The sequence below is a fragment of the Homarus americanus genome, unplaced genomic scaffold (assembly GCF_018991925.1).
Source record: "Homarus americanus isolate GMGI-L3 unplaced genomic scaffold, GMGI_Hamer_2.0 scaffold57980, whole genome shotgun sequence".
NCBI lineage: Eukaryota > Metazoa > Arthropoda > Malacostraca > Decapoda > Nephropidae > Homarus > Homarus americanus.
Window position 1 is genome coordinate 365,297 of NW_024716703.1, and position 25,227 is coordinate 390,523.

The window sequence follows — 25,227 nt, forward strand, 5'->3', positions numbered from 1 at the left end:
ACAAGTATGTACAGTGAAACCACTATCTAACGAACTATAGAGATGAAGGTTCGTTATATAGAGGGTCCGTTAGATGTGAAACCACTATCTAACGAACTATAGAGATGAAGGTTCGTTATATAGAGGGTCTGTTAGATGTGAGACCACTATCTAACGAACTATGCAGAGATGAAGGTTCGTTTTATCGAGGGTTCGTTAGATGTGAAACCTCTATCTAACGAACTATACAGAGATGAAGGTTCGTTTTATTGAGGGTTCGTTAGATGTTAAACCTCCTTCTAATATTCATGGACATTTCGCTGTATGTGTAATTTTGCTGCAATACGTCATAGCAAATTAACAAATCCCTTTTTTATATTATTTTTATTATTTCCCTCGGTGTTTAAAGGTCATATTATACAACCACTATTCCGTGTTAAGTCAAATAGGTTATGTAATATGTCTTTAACTTACAAACCCAAGTTCACAATGTAAATTACGTTTCATGTTTTTATCACAGAAGTATGGCACTATTCTTTCATTACTACACCATGGTGCTGTCATCAAGTCGTACACCAGATAAAAAAATCATTAAATAGGTTGTCCAGGTAATATAATAATCAAGGTAATATTAATTAATGAACTATGAGTAAGATTACCTGTATATAATCTAGTCAGGACTTGTCACTGAAATAACAAGTCGTAGTTTACCTTGACGCCCCTTCACCGCGGCCCATGTTTACAAGCAAATGATTAAAATAGGTCATATTCTGGTAAATCGTCGTGAAAAGCCTAATATGGTTATTAATTCCCATAATGATGGCTAACAAATCTTTACCCCAAGATATTATACCAAACAATATATTTATATTTTGTAAATTATATGTACTGTATTGGAGATTAGTTTAATAGCTTATGTTTGACTTGGCCAATATCAGAACTGTTGACAAATACTGTATGAAACATATATGGGGATTACAGACTTGTGAACATATTGACAATGATAAATACTGAAAGTTTATAATGACTGTTTGTAGTATTGTACACAGTGGATTAAATGTTGAATGTTGTTATTTTTTTTATTCTCATGATTAAATGCCCATTAACTTATTTAACATACATCTAGAATTATATGCCACCCAAGATGTGAACCAATGGCTGAAATACTCACAAGTATATCTAACCAAACCTTAATATGCTCTCTACTCACAATCTGACCCTCGTGAGAAGTATATGCACTGATCAGCATAATATTGTACAAAACAAAAACTGCTCGTGTAAAGTTGTAATGGTCTGTATGTGTGTTGGCCTCCCAGTGAGAGTATGCATTAGGGTGTGAACTGGGGAGATAGACGTAAGCTGGCCTGGTTTTGTATAAGATCATGAGTGATGCATATAGAAAATTGTCAAGGAAACATACATGGTGAGTGAATAAATTGTTGCTGGATCGGTCCAAACATGAAACCTACAGTACTTTGGTAAATGAGCTAAGCTTGGATGAAGAAAAATTCAAAGAATATTTTCACCTGAGCAGACAACAATTCTCACATGTTCTCCCTTTGGTTGAGGAGGATTTGGTGAAACACTGCAGGAGCAGAGAAGTCATTTGTCCAAGGCGGCGACTTGTAATATGTATAACAAAATTCATGCATAATTATAACATAGGAAATAATATGGACCATAGATAAGTGACACAAAAATTTGTATTCCAAAGAACCTTTTATTGAGACCACGATGCATACTTAATTACCTGATTAAATCACCCTTTCTAGGTCTCTAAAATGTATTATATTAATGCATTACAAAAATAGGTATTTTGGGGTATATATACCGAGTGAACTGATGAAATAGTTTTCAAGTTCTAATAAGACTGCAGATAAATACTGTATAAAATGAAGCTTTTTGTTGGTCACATTTCCCCTCACTTATCTGTGAAACGCATAGCCATGGTAATTGATGTCTGGGTGAGGAGAGCAAGAACTAGTCACAGTGTGGATTCCCTCGTCCCTTTCCATGTGGTTGTGTCTCAATAGCTACAGGGTGATTGACATGACCTGCAAACCAATGACGCTAACGCAACAGGAAACAACCTTGTAAATTCAACATGTTCTATTGTGGGCTCTACCACTACCGTATGAATGGAATCCTAGCCTTATCTCTTCTATTTTAGGATTTTTTTTTTTGCGTAAAATTCGAGGACACAGGAATACATTATTTGATAGAAAAAATCAGATTTCACCGTTAAATAATAATATATTGGTATGTGTTTGAGACTCGGCCTAATGACATCTATAGTTCGCTGACCTTCTCTGAGTGAGTGAGGTGTGTAAGTATATTAAACTAAATATTGATAAAGTTACCATGAAATTAGTCAGCAAACAATATCTAAGTTATATAGAGAAAACAGTTTAATTAATCCCATATCAATTAGATCAAATAATTAAGTTTATAACAACCATAACTCATTTAAAACCACCTGTTTGTCCTACCATATTTACCTATTTATGTGAAGTATCATCTATAAATTAAGATCAATACCCCAATAAAATTAACCACATAAATTAAGGATATAATTAATGAAATACCCACATAAAAGGAGTTATAATAGACATAAAGATGAACAATAAAATAATTAGACTCACAGAGGTTCATCCTAATCTATGAATTAAGATCAATACCCCAATAACATTAACCACATAAATTAAGGATATAATTAATGATATACCCACATAAAAGGAGTTATAATAGACATAAATTAATTAGACTGACAGAGGTTCATCCTACACCATGTTTACTAATAGACAGCAATGGCGGCAAAGGATGTGATAGAGCTTGATTCTGCTTCTTCTGACGATGATTACCAGGTCAGTCCTATTATTAGAGAGGAATCATTATTAACCTGATGTGTAGGTAGTATAGAATCAATGGTAATTAGAGAAAAATTGGTATCTTGGGTATTTGATGGTTTAATAAAGTAGTGGGAAGATTTATCACTCCTGGGCTTGGGTGTTTAGGGGGGCTGTTTTAGGTCGGTTTTGGGATAATTAGAGTTAGATCATTAGGAGAGGGTAATTTGTTGGATTTGGTGTAGTTAGGTAAGGTATATTAGTGGGAATCTTTATTATATTGGCTTAGGTTAGGGTTTAAAAGTCTTGGTTTTTGAAGTACAGATGACTGGTAACACAACTGTATGAGTCATTTAATACCCAATAGTGATAAATGTATATATTAAGTGTCTTCCATTGTGTTGTATGGATTAGACCTTAGTTTGTATCCTAAATGTATGGTGATCTTAGTTTATTGAAGATTATCACTTTTGGGTAAGACTCATCAGTAACCATAATGGGAATTGATAACTAAAGTAGGTTTTTCTTATGTTCCTCATGGTGATTTGATAGAATATGTCATATTTTTGTTGTTCATACATATTTAAGGAGTTATGACCATGATTTGCAAATGAGGAAAAAATGTGAGGGTTAAAACACACATAAAACCACTAAACAAACCTCTGATAACTTGACCTAACCTTCCTTCACCTACAAAAAGTCTTAATGATACAAAATTATTTTAACCGGTGGCGGAGTAAAAGGTGAGACGGTTCTCGTTTTTGCGTGTTTTCAATGCTTAAGTAACGAGGAAGCCGTACCTTGACTGATTACGTCTAGTTGAAATTTTGTGCATTCGTAAATATATAATATTCCGTGAAAATGTTTTCAGTGAACTTAATTACCTTGTTGGATCCTCTTCCTGACCAGATCGCATGCAACAGACATAAACACATTTGGTTGTGTATGAAATCACGTTCACAGAATCACTTTAGGCACGTCCATCAGAGAGATAAGTTCAATCCGTGGTTTTGTGTTTGTGTTTTATCCCAACATTTTCCCTCATCAAAATCCTGCCCCTTTGAAAGAAATCATTGTCGTTACTAGTGTTAAAAGGGTCATATCTCCATAAATAAGCATTAGCGAAGAAGATAAAAATCATATTCTTTAAAATTTTGTTAGGGTGTCAAATGAGTCTTTACCAAATACGTTATTTTGAAATACAGTACTTAATCACAGTTGAGTGCCTGAGCAACATGAAAAATACCATTTTCGTAACATTATCCTTAAAAAATTCTGTCCTGAAATATATGTACGGCTGTGTCTTACCAGCTGCTGCTACATTATTTGGTTTAATGAACAAACCAAACCTAGCTACCTAATTTAACCAATGATAAGAAAAAGTTAGGTAGGTTAGGTAGATTAATGTTATCACTGATAAATCAGGTAAATTTTTGCTTTAAGACATGAGTCTCTAGGGGTTGACCAGTATGTTTTCCAGTGTATTTTGGTGTGTTTTAAGCGAATCTGACTTTCATTATGGGCGAAAATTACTCGTTTTTGCCCCGCCCCAAACCCCCCAACAATAATGAGGGAGAGCTTGGGAAATCTAACCTAACCTAACGTACCTAACCTAACAACATAACGTAACATGACCTAACGTAACCTTACCTAAGCCCTAGCTGGGCAGAGCCCCAGTAGGCCTAGCTTAAACTAACCTAACACTCAACAGACAGGGAGAACACCATGATTATGCAGGAATTGGATAGCATGATCATCTTTCTCATAAAACTCGGCAATAAACTTAAAATAATCATAGGAGCACGAATCACACCCAACCTCCACCACGGCCATTGTCAGACTGGTGATTGAAATTCAAATCCGTATCCGGGCTGCTTTCCTTGAAAAAATTCAAATGTGATTGGTCGAAAAAAATTTGCGTGATGAGATCGATACATCATTGGTCACGACTGGATGACGTCAGTCAACATTGCACATTCGTGATGTAAACACACTCATAATTAACTGTGTTTCACGCAGATTTCACAAACGAAGACTGAAAAGTACGTAAAATCAATTAATTCAATTGTGTTGCTATTTTCCATTTCCGAATGGTAAATATGGGGTTTAAAATGCTCAGAATAGGGAGATCTAAATGTTTCAGTAGTTTATAACTTTGGGGCGCACTACATCCAAAAGTCAAATAAAACCATAAATCATATACAGTACTGTTGCAGTAGCCGGAGATGTTGCTGTTCATAATAAAGGTTGAACTTTCTCATAGTGCCTTCACTCAAACTTTGCACCTGAGTCTAGGGTCAGTTTGTAACAAGACAGCAGATAGGTTGGCAGACTGACATGCGAAGAGTCACTACAGTTATTTCGCATTTAATCTATTTTATTTATTCCCTGATATTTTAAAGGATAATAACTCTTCTCTTGATCTCTGATAATTTCTGCACTTGGAGAAGCAGAAATTATCATGTGAAATGCATTGTTAATAGAAATATAAAGAGAACACAATGAACAAGTTAGGGAGGTAAACTGCTCTTTGCTGCGTGACGTCACATAGTGCGGTGGAGGATGTCAATTAAATTTGTAATCTTGTTTTTTATTGGCATATCATCATTGTGTACACCAAAAATTGTCATTAGAAATATTTTTGGGGTCTATGAAAAAATTTGGTCTGATTTATGACAAATTAATTTAAGAAAGGTCTCTCAGGGATGGAGTCAGGGATGGAGTCATTTTATTAATTGGCAAATGCCTGTAGTTTGGAATAAGATGTTGGTGTGGTAATGAAATAGACACTATACTGTGATAACCTGAGCACTGTAATAAAGAACACTGAATCACAATGTTGTAATTACCAATATTTGATGTCTTACAGCATCAAAACATCCATTCTGGTTTTACAAAATCGCTTCTCACAGTTACAAAAATTTGCCAGCATTTGGATGGCGATGCATCTTAACGGACTCTGATGAAAATGAACCACGACCCAAGAAAAATGACTTTGACCCTTGGACTTTATGACCTCCTTACTGTACAATAGCTTGTTTTATATCTATATTGAAACAGTTTATTTAGCCAGAAAAATACTGACACAGAGTGGACAATTAGAACAATATTGACATGACTGAGTCAATTGAGAACCTGAGCTCTTAGTGGCAACTGATATATACTGTACATACATTTATCTCACTTTTGGCTGTAAAGGAGTTGTAGTGATATACAGTATATTATTTGTTTTTAATTAAGAAAAATAAACCACATCTTGCCTGTTGAAGGTCTAGTGACCGGAACTCCTGTAAGGGGTATAATGGGGGGGAGGGAGGGGGGGTATGCCCCCCCCTCCCACTCCTCCTGGCTATGGACTTTATGTGATTTGATACGGAAAATTTCTTCTAATATTGCATAGATGTCTAAGACTCCATCAGGCTTGATGAAACTGATATTTTATACTGTTCATAAACAGCCTCAGGTTGTTATGATATAACATTAGATTTGGGTGTAAAAATTTTAACTACCAAAAGGGATAAGTACACCTAAATATTTCTGTTTTATTTTAGATCTCCAGTAAATGAATAAGATATAATTAGAAACCACTTCAGTACTGTACAGTATTGGGCACCACTGTGGTGTAGAGAGACACTCATGGTTGAAGTGACTTGCCCTGCTTCATAAATTAGTCACTGTCTGAGAATAGATATGAACCCATAGCTAACATTTCAGTCTGCCAGTTTAACCACTTGGTCATGCCATATATCTATACATATGTGTGCACTACTAAACAGTAATAGGAGCTAAAAGTTACCATCTTCAGTGAGGAGCTAAAAGTTACCATCCTTAAGTCTTTAGGTCAAAGGTCATAAAATATTTTACTTTCAGGAACCTCCTAGAAAGCCTATTGGGTGGAATTATCAGTTAACCACATCCAAAGATGAAAAGGTTAGTAAGTGATCGTTGCTTGGTGGACCCGGCACAAGAGTGGTGTGTGGTGCTGTACTGTACCATGTTGGGAAATGCTATCGTGTGTAGTTCTTATTTTTTTTTTTCAAGACATGACTTTGATGTAGAGAAGCTAAACATTACCTCTACCAGTACTGTACAATACATTGGCTAAAGGCAGGTCCTGTAGTGAGTTCTTTATGGTTTGTCTCTATCACTGTTCTTTGCCTTTGCTAGACAACCTAGAATATATAAAGGCTTCTTAAAGATAAAGTCGGCTCTATTTCTCAGTTTTTATATTCTATGTTTATCATTTATAACCTTGGTACATTACTACTGTACCATAATTTGTATTTTTTTATAATACCTGCATATAAAATTGTAGAAGGCAACAGGGAACTTACACGAGTGGAAATTTTTGTGTACTTAAGAAGTGTCATTAGTTGTGGTGATAGATGTGCAGTAGAAATTAAAACAAGAACAGGTCAGGTAATAACAGCTGTGTGTGGTCGGGACTGTTGTATGGGTTATGTAAGTACAATCATTCAAAAAAGTCTCTCGTGCTGCTCCACGAACACTGAGATTCTGACTCGTGAACCCGAAGCAGTAGACACTGATGTATTATTCTGTCCGTAAATGCTTCAGATTTACGAGTCTGAATCTCAGGGTTTGTGGTTCAGGAGGTGAGGCGACAGGATTTGTGTGGGTGATTGTGCACCGTAGAGGATAATAGATTACTGTAGGTGTATATCACAGATTGAATGGAATTTACTGTATGAAATAATGGTTATGGACTATTTCTCTGTGTCAGATTTGCCGTTGTTTTGAAGGCTGCTGTTGTATGTTATAATGTGTGCACTAATTTGCTTCAATTTTCATACACTTACAGGAGAGGAAGACCGGGAAGGCAAACGGCGCAGTTGTTCACAGGATCGAATACACGAGCGACGACCTCGAAATTGTCGAAGTGAAGTCGGATTCGAGTGTGTCCGAATTTCCCAAATCAACAGTCATCAAGCATTTCCCGCCCTCCAGTACACGAACAGAAATTCGTAAACAGATCCGCAACACTACCCAGAAAACCATCGGAGACTTCTTCGGAAACGGAAGATTGAGTAAGAAGAACACGGAGAATGCCAAGAGCGATGGTGACGCAGAGTCAGGTAACTGTGTCAAGGAAAGAAAAGGTAAATCAAACGAAGAAACAGATATATTGAATTCAGAACAAGACAGTGCAAAGAATAAGGAGGTAAATGCGGAGGAAAATAGTGAAACAAGCATAGCAGCACTGGAGAATGTAAGTACTGTACAGTATTGTATCCTCAGAACTAACTTTTGATTTGTTGAAACTCTTTGTGGCAAGTTGGTTTATTTTTTCATATTATTACTGTATGTCCTGTTGTTCGATGGTGATCTTTACCTGCCAACACACCGAGCATACAACCACTCACCACCGAGACATCAGCCATGCCCACAACTTTACACATATACAACAACAACAAAAACGGTTATAAGAATAAAAAAATGAAACACCATACTGTATATTTAAGCGAGAATAGTTGCCATCACACACACACACACACACACTGATAAATTAACACTCAAACTTTGACTTCCACATTGAGTCTGAAATGGTGCAGATTCTCGTTTTCCTTTGATATAGTACAGAACCTGTAGTTGTAACTCTTATGTATATATTTTATATATAGTTTTATGTTATATATATTTTGAGATAAGAGATCCCTTTTTAAGTGAATATGGCATCACATGATTTAAATTTATGATGCCAAACGTATTACTGTACTGTATATGTACATTATACAAATCAGCCAACCTTCCACATCAAATCAATCAACCTCCCACATCAAATCAATCAACCTCCCACATCAAACCAATCAACCTCCCACATCAAACCAATCAACCTCCCACATCAAACCAATCAACCTCCCACATCAAACCAATCAACCTCCCACATCAAATCAATCAACTTCCCACATCAAATCAATCAACCTTCCACATCACTTTTCTATCATGTTTCTTTTATATCCATAAATGCCCACAAGTCTCTGGCAGGAATGGATGTCAACTTTTTTCCTATCAGTAACCAGCCCACAGGTAGTTGTAGGGGTTTTACCAAATATAAATAAAAGAAGTAGATAGATAATTAGTTAACTATATTAGTACTAAGATGTCTGTACCATTTCAGTTTGTGAGTCGGTGGGAGGAAGTCAAATCCAGTAAGGACGACCACAAGATCCGAGACAAATTGTGGAAGTATTACTATATGGCTCACTCCAGCTACTCTCATTCCAGGTATTGTACAACCCACCAGACTAAGTCCTATCAGTCCTCTCTCGCTGTGAACCTGTGAATCTGTAACATGTCACAGTGCACCTACGAACCCAACAGTGTGTGGTGTGTCAGTATCACAGGTTCATGGATGGGAAGGAGAACTGACAGGATTTTTTGGGTGGGTGTATCTTGAAACATCACTCACACACCAGTTACTTATTACACTTGCTATTGTTTATATTTTATCAAGAATTGATTACCTTTTAGTATATAGGGTGTTACTAAATTACCTTTTTTTTTTCTTTCTTGAATGTGAATAGAAGATTAACTAACAGATAAAGACACTTGGTAACAACTTGTAACCCAACTCAGTTTTTATTTTATTTTTTATCTGTCAGAAGACTTTCACATCTGTACCATAACCTCTCATTTTGTGGTGTTTTTTACGGATGTACGTTAGCTACCCGGTTACATTAGGGGTATACCAAAGGTGATTTTTATTGCACACATTTAAGATAAATTGCGGAACTATGGACGAGGATAATGGACTACCATCTTTATTCTGAATGTGGATTGAAATTGAATGTCATTTATATTTTGGTTTTCAATTACTTTTTTTGGCTTCATTCAGCACAAATTCACCCAGCATGAGATTCTTTTGGAATGTATCTCTCATGTTAAGTGGAGTCAACCTGATCTGTACAGTACAATAGAATAAAATAATATTCAATAAACAGATGATGCATACCTCTATTTCTTATGCATTACTGGAATAACTATAAACATTTTACACTCCAAAAGAAGCTTAACTGACCAGTGTGTGTGTGTGTGTGTGTGTATGTGTACAATAATTGGTCTGCTTCTATATGATGGATAAACTAATGGGATGGTGTACAAAACTAATATGTACTGTGAAGCTGACATGATACACACACACACACACCACCGAAGGGTCAAGACGTACCTGGCACTCCTCTCGGAGCAGCCAGGTCAACTGTTAAATTGGCCCATACCAACTCCCTCCCCTGAACCCTCCTCCCCACCGGAATATCAACAAGTTCTCGCCAGAAGTTACAATTTCATTTAGGAAAGGAATGGAACCAGTGTTAAACAGAGGTGAACAGTGGTGAACAGTGCTTAAGTCAGTGAGAACAACTCAACAGTAACAGTCGTACCCAAGTTAACCTTCACACAGTGAGGTCCCAGGTACCCAGTGATAACTGCCCATGAGACCCAACAACAACTAGCGATGTGTTAATCCGTCTACGATAGGAAGGCCTGGGACCACGCCTCACTCATATAACACCATCTGTGAGGGAATTACTACACCACGTGGTCCCTCATAACACCATCTGTGAGGGAATTACTACACCACGTCAGGTCACTCATAACACCATCTGTGAGGGAACTACTACACCACGCGAGGTCCTTCCTAACACCATCTGGGAGGGAGTTACTACACTACATGTTTGCTGTTCAACACCTACATTAATCTGTATGTTCACTGTATGTTCCTTTACCTTTCTCTAATGAAGGCTTTTGTTAAACCACCAATGTATGTAATAAGTCATTTATGTCCAATGTATATTTTCAGCCTTCGGGCTGCAGAACTTTTTCAATAAACTGTTAATTATTATTATTATTACTATTACTACACAGTACTGTAATGGTACCTGGCAAATAGACAATCGTCCATGTCTTACTGTATTTTGGGAATAGCGAAATTTCAGTTTGAATTTATTTATGATTGTGTGGTATTGGGTCAAAACTCTTGATTTTTATTCAATGTTATTATATATATTAATGTGTTAAGCTTATATTTGGTCGTTTGTTCTAACAGAAAGTTCATTAGAATGATTGAGCGAGCAACACGGAAGGTCTCCATAGACAACATCTATGTGATAATAAAGGACATTTTGGACAGTTTGAAGCGCTATAAAGATTTACCCTACCAAGCACAGGTAAGATCAATGCTTCTTCATGATAGCTTCATATATTGTAATTTATGAAGTACACTATCTTGAAGTCAAGTAATTACTGTAAGTTATGTACGGTATGTATCTGGTTTTCAATTGTGTGTTGTGAAGTGCAGTGTGAGGGATTGTGTGTGTCTGTGAGGGTATTTATGGGGGATTGTGTCTTGACTGACTCTCATAACCTAATCTGTATAACCAGTAATTCACAGTACTGTACTACTGCAGGTAGTATAATCATGTGGAAATGCAAAAATGTTTTTGGCTTGACATAGAAACATATGTTTATGGTCAAATTGTCATCATAGGTACAGAAATAATATCCAGTGCAATAGTTTGGAAACATCTTCAGGTGCTCCTCTACTTACGAACGAGTTACGTTCCTGAGGCTTGTTTGTAAGTCCAACTTTACTCCTGTAGATACCAAACATATTGTAAAAAATGAAAAGATTATGGATATTTAGTACAGCCTTAAAACCTGGCTCACTCTTCTCCTCTTTGGTAATGTTTGTTCTATCTGAAATTTTCTTGAAGAAATCCAGTCTCATCCACATTAAACACCTGTTCTGGCAGGTAACCCCCCTCAGTGATGATGTATGTATCTCTTAAAGTTTGTAAGTTGACGTTCTTAAGTAGAGGAGCACCTGTACTTCATTGTCTCAAAAACTCCGCAACAGAATTCCTCAAAAGTTACAATTGATTTAATGTGGTGGGTCGATTTGCTAAAGAGACTGTGTTGTCTGATATTCCAGGTGTGTGATACAGAAATCTGCAGCATGTGATGTGGATTATGACTTTTTATTCAAACTTTAGACAAATGTGACAAGAGATGTTTGATAACAGAAGTGGTGGCTGGGGCGATGATGAGTGTGGTTTATGACTCGGGAATGCTTCAGGTTATTTCTTCACAGTCTGTCATTATTACTGACTATAAAATTGTATCTCTTGTGATCAGAGACAGTTGTATCATTGTCTAAATACAATTTGTATTTTTTGTTGCTTGTGCCTTCATGCTGCTGTACTGTATGTGCAGGAAGAGGAAAACCTGGAGGTGAGTCTTACCTTTTCTGTGAAACACCATGTGATGATTAGTTAGCCAACACACCTGAACCATATTTATGCTTGTACAGTACAGTATAGCATGGTTCTGTGCATGTCAAGAGTATACTGTATCATTCTTGTGAAGGTTTAATCTCTCCATTATTTTTGCTTAATAACAAGAACATAATGTTGTAAACAGTTAGCCGACCAGCTCTCCTCTTAGATAATAGTAAATGGCTGCCGCTGCTTCCTGTCTAATATCCTCATTGCTGTAAATCTTTGTGAAAAAGTTTAAACTGTTCCATCATGTGAAAATGTCATAAAAAACAACTGCAATAGGAAAGCATCTGCACACTCACAACTGCTGTCCCCATTATAAGAGAATAGTGAACCAAGGATAGGAAACAGTAACAGATATCAAAATGTCCCTTGAAGTTGTTTGTCAATGTGGAAGGAGAAAAGACTCAAGCATGCCATAAAAAGAAAGAAAAGATTGTTTAGTTTATTATGTTGTTTTTACAATCACAGTGCCACCTGTTGAACCCACTAGTAAATACATTGGTAATATTACTTTTGTACATCTGTCGGTAATTATTTCTATGTATTAATCACACTGTTAAGGAATGACCAGTTTACTTCATTGATCTTAGAATAGCATCTGATAGTTATATAGTTGTTACACACATGAAAGTTGGAGGTTCATTTGAAAAATTTTATTTGCACATTTAACTTGTTGAGACTAACAGATTGAGCTTTTTTTTTATACAACTATTTATTGTTTGTAGTTTGTCCTGAGAATCATCCTTGTTGTTTGTTGCAGGACACATAAGGTTTTTTTTATCTATGTAAGAGTTGTAGTGGCGTGAATGGCAGACTGCAGGATGTTATTGACCTTAGGTGTGCTGTATGTGTGGAAAACTCAACATTGTAGTTATATCTTTGAACTGTGTGGATGAGTCTTGCTGCCTGGGTGACATGATCAGTGCAGGGGGTGGTGCTGAAGCTACCTCAGTTGCAAGAGACTGAAGTGGTTGAAGAAAGTTTATTGACAGCAAGAGGACTTTCTCTTCTTGTAAGAGGAAAGGTGTGTGTGCAACTGGCATAAGAAATGCAATGTTGTATGGCAGGGAAATATGGATAGTTAAAGAGGATGACATACATAGGCTTGAGATAGGTGAAGAGAGAATGGTTTTATGTGACGTTGAAGATAGAAAACCCATTCAGAGCCGAGAGGATGGCTGAGTATTCAGAGTAGCGACGTTTTGTGTAGAGGTGGGCCGATAGGTGCTCAGGCATGTGGAGAGAATGTAGGAGAACAACATGTTGGTCAAGAGATGAGTATGTTGGAGTATGGAGGGAAGGAGAACTTAATGATAGATAATGTTATGGACAGGTGATGAATGTTTTAAGAATGTGACTCATTCCTTCATGGAGTACAATATATACAATATCTCATGTAAAAACTCTTCAGAAGCTGGGAGCCAGTGAGGACTCCTTGGGGGAGGGCGGGGAAGCGTCGCCACTACCAGAAGAAACCGAAGAAGATAAAAAAAGGAACTCTAGGCTAAGAAAAGTGGAGAAGATGATGAAGGTAAGTGTTGTTTTGTCTGTTTACCCACGAATCAATGTTAAAATCTCTATGTTAGTGGGTTAGGCTTCTCCTTATTTTCTTGTTGTAGATTGCATATAAATAATTTAACAATTCCTCTGTTTTAAAAGGGAAATGTTTAAAAAAAAATAACCTTTCTGCATAATAAATTTTTGTAAATTAAGAACGTTTCTCTCTCCTGTGACAGTTGAGGCTGATGGAAAGTTTCAATAAACCAGAAACAGTTTACTATGGTAGGGGCGAAAGGCACTCCATTATCTACTGTCAATTAAGGGTTAATAAAATGTGTTAAAGGCTAAACTATTAGAGTACATACCTTACTTTTTCTCTGGGGCAGCTGTACCTGCAAGGGATATTGTAAACATGTAAATTGCTTTTATTAATGTGAAATTGTGGATGCTGAAAGTTCTTTAATAGAGAACTTAACTTCATGTGCCTGTGTGTGTCTTGGCCTTTACCTGTAGCGTGTAGGGCGAACAGATGCTGGACATGACAATAATTTACCTTGTCATTTCACAGTGCATTTAAAAAACTATTTATTTCAGGATATATCCGCCAAAATAAAAGAATTGGAATCAGCGGAAGTCGACTTTGACGATGACATAAACTCTTCGTATTTGGTGGAGGAAAGGTAAAAATATTTGCGTTGCTTTCTGGTAATTATTGTCAAAAGATTAGTTTTTAAAACTGACTTGAAATATAATTAGTGGTAGGTATTAGGATTTTGAATTGTGTTAAGCCAACCTAATACTCCTAGGAGTGACCGAAGCCAACCTAACTACTCCAATAAGTTCCTGAAGCAACCTAATGCTCCAACGAGACAACAAAGTCAACCAAATGCTCTTGACAAATTACTAAAGCTAAACTAATGCTCCAATGAGTGACCAAAACCCAACCAGCCTAGAACGAGGCAACGTTTTATGTATCCAGACGCTGTATCATCACTAAAGTTGATTGTGTCCTGTTTCAGACTAAAAAGACAATTCAGCAAACTTCACGACTATTACTGCAAGCTCGCCCAGTGCTCAGCCGCCACAGGTCGTCCGATTGAAAGAAAATTTCGCTATCAAGGTAAAGAGTCATATTCTAATTGAAGACTAATCAGTGTGGGCTAGCAAATTTGGGATAAACAGCAAGAATGTCCCCAAGCACCCCTGAATCTGACCTATATATACTGTCAATGAATATGATGTATTTTTTTGTGTACGAACCTCTGTCCTGCGTGGCAGTGAGAAGTGATACCACCCTCAGTGTCAAGACCTGACTAAATTACTCAGAATAGGCAAACTGTACTCCAAGCATTGTCAATAAATTTTTTAAACTAAAAAATAAAAAAGGTAAAGAGTTGTCAAGTACTGTATACAGTTACATATTTCATAGTAGTACAGTACAGTTAAACCTCCATATAATGGACTAACCTCTTACGTATAACTGTAGTCCGTTAGAGTGCGGTTTCTTATTTATTGGACTTTGATATGGTGGACAACCCTCTGGAATTGATATAAGTGTGTGTACCCCGGGTGGAGCGTGCAACGGCCTGCGCTACATACAGAGGTGTTAAAGTGAGAGGGCTCGCTCACTTTTACGCCTCTGTGTGTAGTGTAGGCGGCTGTATGCCCCACCCGGGATACATCACCGATCTGGGGTACAGACACAAGACTACACATATACAGTAGTCTGTTAAATGAAGGTTTCACTTTTATTGAACACCAGATAATTTATAAGAGAGGTAAATATGTGAAGGGGAGGTAAGAGGGCAGAAAATGGACTAAAAAACTATTGACTGTTTTAGTGTGTTCAGTGTTAATCCCTCTTGGTTAGGGAGAGTAGATGAAATAAATGAGAATATTGAAAGGAAAGAGTGAGAGTGTCAGTAATAAGGTGCGGAACACTGATAATGAATGTAAGTCTTGCCCTTTTTTGCATCTTACACACTTATAATCATGCTGCAGACTATGTTTTACTTTATATACAGCACATCAGGTGAGGAAGTTGAGATGAGATTAACCTAATGAGATCTCCTTACATCACCTTTCTTGAGTTCATAACAGTTAAGGAAGGCTAAGAGGCTCCTACGGGCTCTTACTACAGACTCTTAAAGTGACTCTTAAACCTGAATATGATGATTATGAGTTTATGGAGAAATGTGTCCAAATGTTGATTCACTAGTCAACACAAGTATAGAGGCAGTCAGTGGATGAAATGTCTTTGGGATACATGTGGTCACCCTCCAAATCCTGTACATTAGGGTCAAAAGCCTTCCTATGAATACTTTACATGAAGGATCTTGTTAGATATACAGATGGAACAGGAATTTGGAAGAAGAAAAAATATTGTTGGTGATTCTCTTAATTAGAGATGGACTTCTTGTGATTGAAATTCGCTAATTTTATAATTATTTCACAGGGTCGAGGTGGCCGGAGGTTAACAAGAGAATCAGCGCCTGGGTGAACAAAACTAAGGAATTTCCAGATTATGTGGACATCTTAAATCTTTTGAAGAAAGTTACAAAGCAGAGCAGTTTGCCTCTCAGACCAGAGACTATTCGAGTACAAGGTAAGTAGGAGTGTTTTTTTTACTTAAAGATAATGCAGGGTGATTTACTTCCATCTTTTTTACACTTCTCTCAGTATGGGTTGTTTATTGAGCACAGTACGCAGGGTGACGTGCCAGACAGTATACTGTATCTCACAACACTTACTCTGCAGCTCAAGAGATATTCCGGGATGTGGGAAGAATGCTGAAGGAGCGACGGGAAAGTGACGACCTCTACAACATATATTCTTACGCTGAAGACGACGCTGAAGATCCCGCTACCAAAGATGAAGATCTGAACCAGAAATTGAGTGAAAATGAGACGATAGCAAAGGAGAAACTAGATAAGGTAACTTAGAAATTGTAATTACTGAAGGAAAACTTGAATATAGCCTGATGGTGGGTTTTTGCCATTGTTCTTGGTGTCATCAAATATTATATAGGCTTTGGTTCAAATCATATACCATGTTGTTTACAGGGCTTTGGTTTACATCATACACCATACCTGTACATACAATTCTGTTCATTATTGTTCAATGCCTAAATCCCCCTCCCTGGAGAACTTCCGTCTCAGGAGTTGGTCACAGTAGAAGAGTCTCCAGTTCTCACTACAGTATCCCTAACAATCTCTCAGTTGTAAAGTGGACAATGTACTCATTTACTTTTTAATGTTCAATTTTAGGTCTTCCAAGAGTTTGTTGATAAAGATGCAGAATCAAGAGGAATGGGTGATATAAATATGGATAAGAATAAGGAAAATTCCAAGGCAGAGGAGTTAAATACATCAGGTAGTGAGCAGACAGAGACCAAAACTGAAGAGAGTAAAGAAGGAGGAGAAGAAGAAGGTGAACCGAACAAAGGGACGGAGGAGAAACAGGAGGTCGAGGATGATGAGGTAGAGGATGATGACATAGAGGATGCTGTTGATGACGATGATGATGATGATGATGACGATGATGATGATGATGATGTTGAAGAAGTCGAAAATGAAGAAAGAGAGGGGAGTGAGATTCAGCAGCCGTGTGTGGTGTTCGAAGACGATGACGGAGACATTACAGACGATGACCTGAAGAACGTCTTGGCCAGCGCTTGTTTTGATGAAGAAGTAGAATTTTCTGAAGAAGGTACTGTAGGTATTTCTCTTATCTAATTTTTATTTATTTTTACTTCTAGATAAAAATTTTTATTTTGTTGAAAATCTCAGTATAGGTACTCCTGAGCTTGCCGATTTCAATTCTATGGTCCATGATTCGATTGCAGGATTAATAATGCTTGTAATGACACCTGGACGATTTAAATGAAATTTTTACAATGCTAATTAGTCACTAACTATGGGTTTTGAGGTGTGATTTTGGTGTTTTTGTGTTATTCTGGATGTACAGTTGAACCTTGCTAAATCAGACTAATTGGGGCAGACCCCAGTCCAAAAAATGCGAAATTCAAAAATGGCGAATCTATTGGGGGAGCAAGAGATAACACTGCTATCTTGACTGTTTAAAGAAAATTAGATTTTATAATGTTATTACTGCAGTACAACAACTAAGGTCTTTAAGTGCATAGCGAGGTTATTAAAACACTAGACATCAACAATAAAATATATGAAACAGAACTCTCTGGGCTGAACATCAGACATAAGTGGTTGTGGACAACTGTTTTCACCGAGGTGAATGCTATAGTATACTGTAAAGTGTTGTATGTAAGTAACCACAATACAGAACTATAAAGATGAGGGTAAGGTGTGGGAGATGTGAATGGTCTGGGAGCAGCAGGAGGGGGGGGGGGTCGAGCACAGGTGGGTGGCTCCCTCCCCAAGATCCTTTTTACACATCTTAATGCAATTTCACTATAATTCTCACATCATTTAGGTTCATTTGGTGCCGGGTTGATAAAATATCATTATAAAATAATCGACGTTCCTACTTCGGGTTCACAAGTCCGAATCTAGGGGCTCTTGAAGCAGCGGCGGGACCTTTGATTGTGACTGTACTAGTGAACAGAAGATTGAGGTGTGAGGTAAGGGATGAGAGCAGTTTGAAAATAGTAATCATTATTTGGAAGCAAAAATTAAACTAAATTTCATCAGAAGACTCAAAGGTTTACGAAAAAGGTATAAAAAATTTATGGCCTGAGGAATGAGAATGTGTCTTATTGTGCCAGAGAGGTGATTGAGGTGAAGTGATCTTACATGAATGGAGGATGAAGTAAGAGAAGTTAGGGAGGAATGGGAGTGGTTTAAACGTGCTTTCCTAGGAGTGTGGGTACAAGAGAATGAGAAGAACGAATGATAGGTTGAGAGGCTGGTAATAATTGAGAAGTAAGGAGATATAAAAGAAGGAAGAAGGTGTATAGAAAATTAGAAGAGAATAAAGAAAATAACAAATGAATACAAAAGAAGAACAGATCAAAAATTGGGAGAAAGATTGACTCAGACTTTACCCCTCTCACTTTAAGTCAGATTTTCAGATTTAATACAGAATTATGATACTCTAACCTCCAAGGATTTACACTTTTACAGGATTTTCAGGAAGATTATAGCATGTATCAGAGTACTGTACTGTACTGTATGTTGGGAAGAGAGAGAACTACTCAAGTTCCCGGTGACGCTAACTCTGTGTCAGTGATGGGTAATGTTGATGTGGTTGTTCAATATCTTCATGGAGTAATAGAGGTGAAAACTAGAAACTAATTACTGTAGGAATTCAGTAAATTTTTTTAGGAATCCTGCTGTGTTTATTCATGTCATTTGTTTAAAGTTTGTTACGTTATTAATATTTCAAGAATGTATTTTTTTTTTCAGATATTGCGGTGATTGACAGCGAGGAACTGGGATGTCGTAATTCCGTAGCAGATGAGGATGATGATAGTGAGGTCGTGTGTTTGGATGATGATGAGGATGACGATGAGGATGATGATCAAGAGTTACCCACTTTAGTCAATTCACCGGTGCCTAATTCTCCCAGTTCATCATTACCTGCTTCGAACACTCCTAGTAAAAAGCGCAAGTGTGAAGAAGAGTCATCTAGTCCACAGAAAATGCAGTGTTTAGAGACTCCGCACCCTTGATCCTTGATCTCGTAGTCCACCGACACGATGTATTAATAGTATTATTGTCATATTTTTATTTTTTACTGTAATAATTATTTATGGTATGCCACAGTATATTAAGATAAGCTTGTCAACCGTCACGACTCGTATCTCCTGGGGTTGAGTCCGGCTGACTGGTAACACAAAAAAAAAACCATTCTTTGTTATTGAAACATTATACAGTATCTCCAGATAAATACTGATAAGGAGTATACAGTAATAACAACCTTGATGTGACTGAGCCAATTGAGAGGCTTAGTGGCATCGGTAATCCTTGCATCAAATACTTGGACCTGGTGTTACTAGTGATCATAGACTGGATGAGGTGGGATTGATACAGTGTACACTATCTCTTCTTTTTTGTTTATTCCTGATATTTTTTAACAATTTTGATATTAAAAGTTTTTATGGGTAATTTTTTAATAAGCACATGGTTTTACTGTACTCTTGTGGTGGCTCAAATGAATTATGTACACTCGCCGCCAAAAACTTGTCGAACGCTATAAACAATATGCAATCTGAAAAATGAGCGAAGAATCTGTAATCATTCCGAGATGACAAGCCCCATTCTGCTCTTTCTCACATACATTGTGCCCAGGTGTTGGAGAGTTGAGACTACAGTACTAATCTGACAATGTCTCCTTTTGAGGGTTTGAATCTGGGATTATATGGTGCAGTTTATTTTTGTAACTGCCACGCCTGTAAAGACGAGTGTCTGTCTGTATAGTGCAAGTGTTTTTTCTACATAACCCAGGTTGATTGAATATTGTATTCACAAAATTAAAGATGGGAATTTTTTTTTTTTACTGGTGATTATTTATGGATAAATTTAATACTTTATATCCTTAAGGCTTCTGGTTTATTTTGCACCAGCTTAATATATTTAATGCCACTGAGAGTTTTATAATGTTGTGTTCATTGATTCTCAGGTTTTTTTATTGCAGATTTCTGCAGTTGAATTTTTTTTTGGGGGGCGGGATTGTCAGTAAAGGGTTCATTGACATTGATTATGGGATAATAACATTTAAGTTCAGTTCTCTGTGGGGTTTACATTTCTATAGTGTAGAGTAGAAACTGGAAAAGTCATGCAATTGTTAAAACAAAGTCACAGGGTATATTGCCACATTATTTGCAACTCTACTACTTATTGTACAAACTTCCCACATTGCCAACATTTTCCCTCCTCTTGTCCATGTATAGTTAATCCCGTAGCTGCATTTGTCATCTTTTTTAAAGTATTGATGGGATTTTCTTATGAGAATCTAACAAAAAAATCACAAAGTCTCTCCTGGCCAGGGATTTAAATATTAGATACCATTGCGCCATTAATGAAGACATCAGCTCCAGATGTCTGACTGTAATTACTGTACAGTACATTGAAATGGTAGTTTATGCCTTTTGTTTGAAGTGAATGGTATAGTTTTATATTAAACCAAATGTGGTGTAGTTTTATATTTATATTATTCGCTTCATAGTCAGTTGATGTGGTTACAGGGAGTCTTAGCAGCTATGGGGTTAATAAAAAACCTTTACTGTATTTCCATAATTTTTTGTGGTCTTTGTGGGGAAATGCAGATTTTTACTGAAATGTATACCATATATTAGTATTAAAATTTATGACATATATTGTAGCTTTATTAATCTCTTTTGTGACATGGAATTTTGCATATATGTACATACACTCTTTTTAACCCCTTCGCTATGGGGACACCACTTAAACGGGCGGATCCAGGGAGGGGTCCGGACGGGTTTTTCATCATAAAATTCCAATACTCGACATGTTCCCCCACCCACAACTTCTTGGACTTGACCCCCTTCTTTATATTCTTATATCCGCCCCTGGACTAAGTAAACATAGTACACATAATATACTTAAGCAACAGTCTAACCCTGCACAGTGTAATGCTTTCATCACACACCAGGAAGAAGGCTAAAGATGAATTACAAGAGAGAAACTGGAGATTCACAAAATAAAAGAAAAAATACTTCGGCCATATCATTAGGAAGAGGGTTAAAGGGTAAAGTTGAGGCAGTGAGAGATCTTGGTTATTGTTATTACTTTGGTTAGCATTCAACTTAACGTACATTTTTGTTAATGTATTGTATATGTATAGCATCATCACTAAACAAATTAACCGAACTGAACTTAACCTTATCTAACTTATGTAAAACTTAGTTATGGTAAGATAGTAAACAGCATCTTGAATGAAAAAGAAAATTCCACGTATAAATTAATTCCATAAAAACAAAATATCCCTATTTTACAAAACCATCATTTGTTTTAAGGCTTAAATGGGCGATTATCTCAATTAATCCATTAGCGTGACACACAGACAGACAGGCATGCATCATACTTTACTTTATACAGTACATACACTATAAATTACTGATAGAACTTCTTTCATAAGCGTTTATTAACAAATTTACCAACAAGAATGGTATTAAATCTATACGATATGTGTCTACCTTTTCGAGTCAGATTCTAATTCAAAATTTATTATAACAATAAATTATGATAACCGTTAACAATGAGCCTCAAGAGCTTCTCTCAGGCAACAACTCAAACGCTCTAGCCTGGGGTTCTGGCGTCCTTTCAACTTCATAAATGATTTAAGTTAAAAGTTATCTATTTTAGAGATGCTAATTATAAATGATAAGTTAAAATGATTATAATATTAATTTTTAACATAAAATTGTACTATATAAAGCTGTAAACACTATAAATATGATTATATGTGTTTGCAGAATTTCCCCGTTTTCTATGTCAGAGTTTCAGCGAGTTACCCATGATGCTCCGCGTCACTCGTCAGTGTTCCCTGAGCCAGTGACGGAGGAGGAACTGTGAGGTCCGTTGTATATTTCAAAGTAATTTCCTGTACCCTAAGGAATCTGGATTTTATTTGAGCACTGGATTGACACCACAAGACCCACCATGAATTGGGGGAATGAGCTTTGGGTAAGTACACGAGACATAAGAGTGGTGAGTGTGCGTGACCCTCGTCTTGAGGCAGGAGGGAGGGTCCGTGGGCCACCTCGGCACTCCATCATAACATTAGGTTTTCCCCTTTTGATTTTTTCTGACGTTGTATATTATTATTATGGTTTAAAATATAAATCAGCGTTAACATACACAGTGCTGCCTGGTTTATGTCTGGAAGGCGTATTATTAAATTCCTTTTAAAGCTTTGTTTATAATATTACAGTATAGTCTTGAGAGTGACTGCTGACCTATGTGGCACTGTACCCATCACACTGTGGCACTGTACCCATCACAGTCATAGAATCCTCAGGTCTCTTTAATACAACCTTGACATTTTAATAGTTAATAGTTACAATGGCTTCGTCACAAGTTAACTCTGCAGACATAATTATTTATAGTAAGTTTGCTTAATCAGTCAGCATATGTTGTGAAATATGAGCGTTGGTCACCAGTAAAATATGCAAGAGGAAAGTAATTTAATGACCATTGTGCATAAAAAGTTGGGTTAATTAGATTTGGCTGTATATTTTAAGAGACCACCACCAATGAATTAGATAAGTGGTTTTTTTTTCCTTTCTCTTATATTTAATGATGTTACAGTGAATTATCTTATGTATGTATAAGTATTGTTTGTAGCTAAGACGGTTGATTCATCTACTCGGTTTGCAAATCATTGTTAGATGCGTCACCCCAGAATATTTGTGGTTTCCGAGCCTGTTCAGTAATTCCAAAGTGATGATTGAGGTGGAATGTTTGGATAGACCACACCCCTCCCACACGGATCTCTTCACACTGTAGTACGTCACCCACCTACACATGCCACCTCGCCCACCTACCCATGCCCATATCACCTACCTACACATGGCCATATCACCCACCTACACATGCCCATATCACCCATGTACACACGACACCACCCCACCTAATACACACGACACATCCCCCCCACCTACACTTGACACATCCCCCCCACCTACACTCGACACATCCCCACCTACTCTGACACATCCCCCACACCACACTCGACACATCCACCCCACACATCCCCCCACTCACTCGGACACATCCCCCCACCTCGACACATCCCCCCCACCTACACATCCCCCACCCACACTCGACACATCCCCCACCTACACTCGACACATACATGACACATCCCCACACCTTGACACATCCCCCCACCCACACCTGACACACATCCCCCCACCTACACTTGACACATCCCCCACCTACACTTGACACATCCCCCACCTACACTTGACACATCCCCCCACCCACACTTGACACATCCCCCCCACCCTACACTTTGACACATCCCCACCTACATGACACATCCCCACCCACACTTGGACACATCCCCCCCACCCACACTTGACACATCCCCCACCCACACTTGACACATCCCCCACCCACACTTGACACATCCCCACCTACACTTGACACATCCCCACCCACACTTGACACATCCCCACCCACATGACACATCCCCCCACCCACACCCCCACACAACCCACATAACACCCCCACCTACACTTAACACATCCCCCCACCTACATCACATCCCCCACCTACACTTAACACATCCCCCCACATCCACACTTAACACATCCCCCCACCCACACTTAACACATCCCCCCACCCACACCTACATATACATCCCCCCCACCCACACTCCCAACACATCCCCCCCACCTACACACATCCCCCCACCCACTACACTGACACATCCCCCCACCTACACTTGACACATCCCCACACATCCCCCCACCTACACTGACACATCCCCCACCTACACTTGACACATCCCCACCTACACTTGACACATCCCCCCCCCACCCACATCCCCCACTTACATGACCACATCCCCCACCTACACATGACACATACCACCCACACATGCCCCCACCCACACATCCCCCACCCACATGACCCCATCCCCCACCACATGCATGACACATACCCACATGACATTGGCACATCCCCCACCCACAGACACATACACATGGCGTATTATCCACTCTACACATCACCCACTTACACACGACACATCACTGCCACCCACCACACAATAATCTGGTGTACCCACCCTCACACGCCACCACTCGCCTCCACTCATTGACACCCCACCTGCACACCTCCATCACACTATACCACCACCCACACACGATACCACCCACCTGCCACCTACCACCACGATACCACCCACCTACCCACACACGATACCCACCTACGCACACACGATACCACCCACCTACCCACACACGATACCACCCACCTACCCACACACGATACCACCCACCTACACACATTATACCGTTAGTTATTATTATTATTATTATTATTATTATTATTATTATTATTATTATTATTATTATTATTACACCACACACACACACACACTACACCACCCACCTACACGCACCACCACCCACTTATACACGACACCACTCACCTGCACACATTACCACCCATTAACACATAATACCACCCACCCACCTCCCTACCTACTGTGTCCCATCGTCTATCAGCACGAGCCCCTCATTTTCTTCACGTATTCAATCAGTCAATTATGCACACAACCCCTACACCCACCCATGATTTCCTTCATTACTTACACCACACATCTGCATAGGACAGAACCCATGTTGGTATACTGTACTAGTTTCCATCCAGCTATTTATTCCACGTTTCTTATACGCGTCTGTAAATGTTACCCACTTAAATATGATACATCGTGCCCACACGTGATGCCTCTCAGACAACACACACACACACACACACACACAGTCTCTATACCCTACTTCGTAATCGACATGGTGGGTGATTCCAAGTTTTATGGCTAATAAACCTGATTCGTGGCCCCGGGTATCCCTAAAGGTTTCATGGGAACACGGATGACTTCCTGACCTATTTCAGAGCTATATACTACGGTACTAGAGGCCATGTTTGACGGTCTTA

General features: G+C 38.2%; 2 protein-coding genes across 10 annotated transcripts in view; both read left to right on the plus strand.

Moving 5' to 3' along the window:
- Positions 1 to 2,757: 2,757 nt before the first annotated feature.
- On the plus strand, positions 2,758 to 20,913 carry LOC121858209 (death domain-associated protein 6-like). Of its 4 annotated transcripts, none has more exons than XM_042354435.1 (13): positions 2,758 to 2,843; positions 6,696 to 6,755; positions 7,645 to 8,052; positions 8,962 to 9,068; positions 10,888 to 11,008; positions 12,054 to 12,071; positions 13,533 to 13,652; positions 14,216 to 14,301; positions 14,641 to 14,741; positions 16,077 to 16,226; positions 16,379 to 16,554; positions 16,888 to 17,329; positions 19,003 to 20,913. In XM_042354435.1, the coding sequence occupies exons 1-13, from the start codon at positions 2,787 to 2,789 to the stop codon at positions 19,266 to 19,268; spliced, it is 2,112 nt and encodes a 703-aa protein (XP_042210369.1). In that variant the 5' UTR covers positions 2,758 to 2,786; the 3' UTR covers positions 19,269 to 20,913. The 4 variants fall into 4 exon arrangements, with proteins under 4 accessions (XP_042210369.1, XP_042210373.1, XP_042210371.1 ...); XM_042354439.1 differs by having other exon boundaries at positions 16,888 to 17,334; positions 19,003 to 19,154; XM_042354437.1 differs by lacking the exon at positions 12,054 to 12,071.
- A 1,190-nt stretch (positions 20,914 to 22,103) lies between these two features.
- LOC121858212 (formin-binding protein 1-like) overlaps positions 22,104 to 25,227 on the plus strand; it is a 155,620-nt gene continuing 152,496 nt past the window's right edge. For all 6 annotated transcript variants that reach the window (XM_042354443.1, XM_042354440.1, XM_042354444.1 and 3 more), the window contains exon 1: positions 22,104 to 22,245. The gene's annotated coding sequence lies outside the window, so the exon portion shown is untranslated. The remainder of the gene's footprint in view (positions 22,246 to 25,227) is intronic.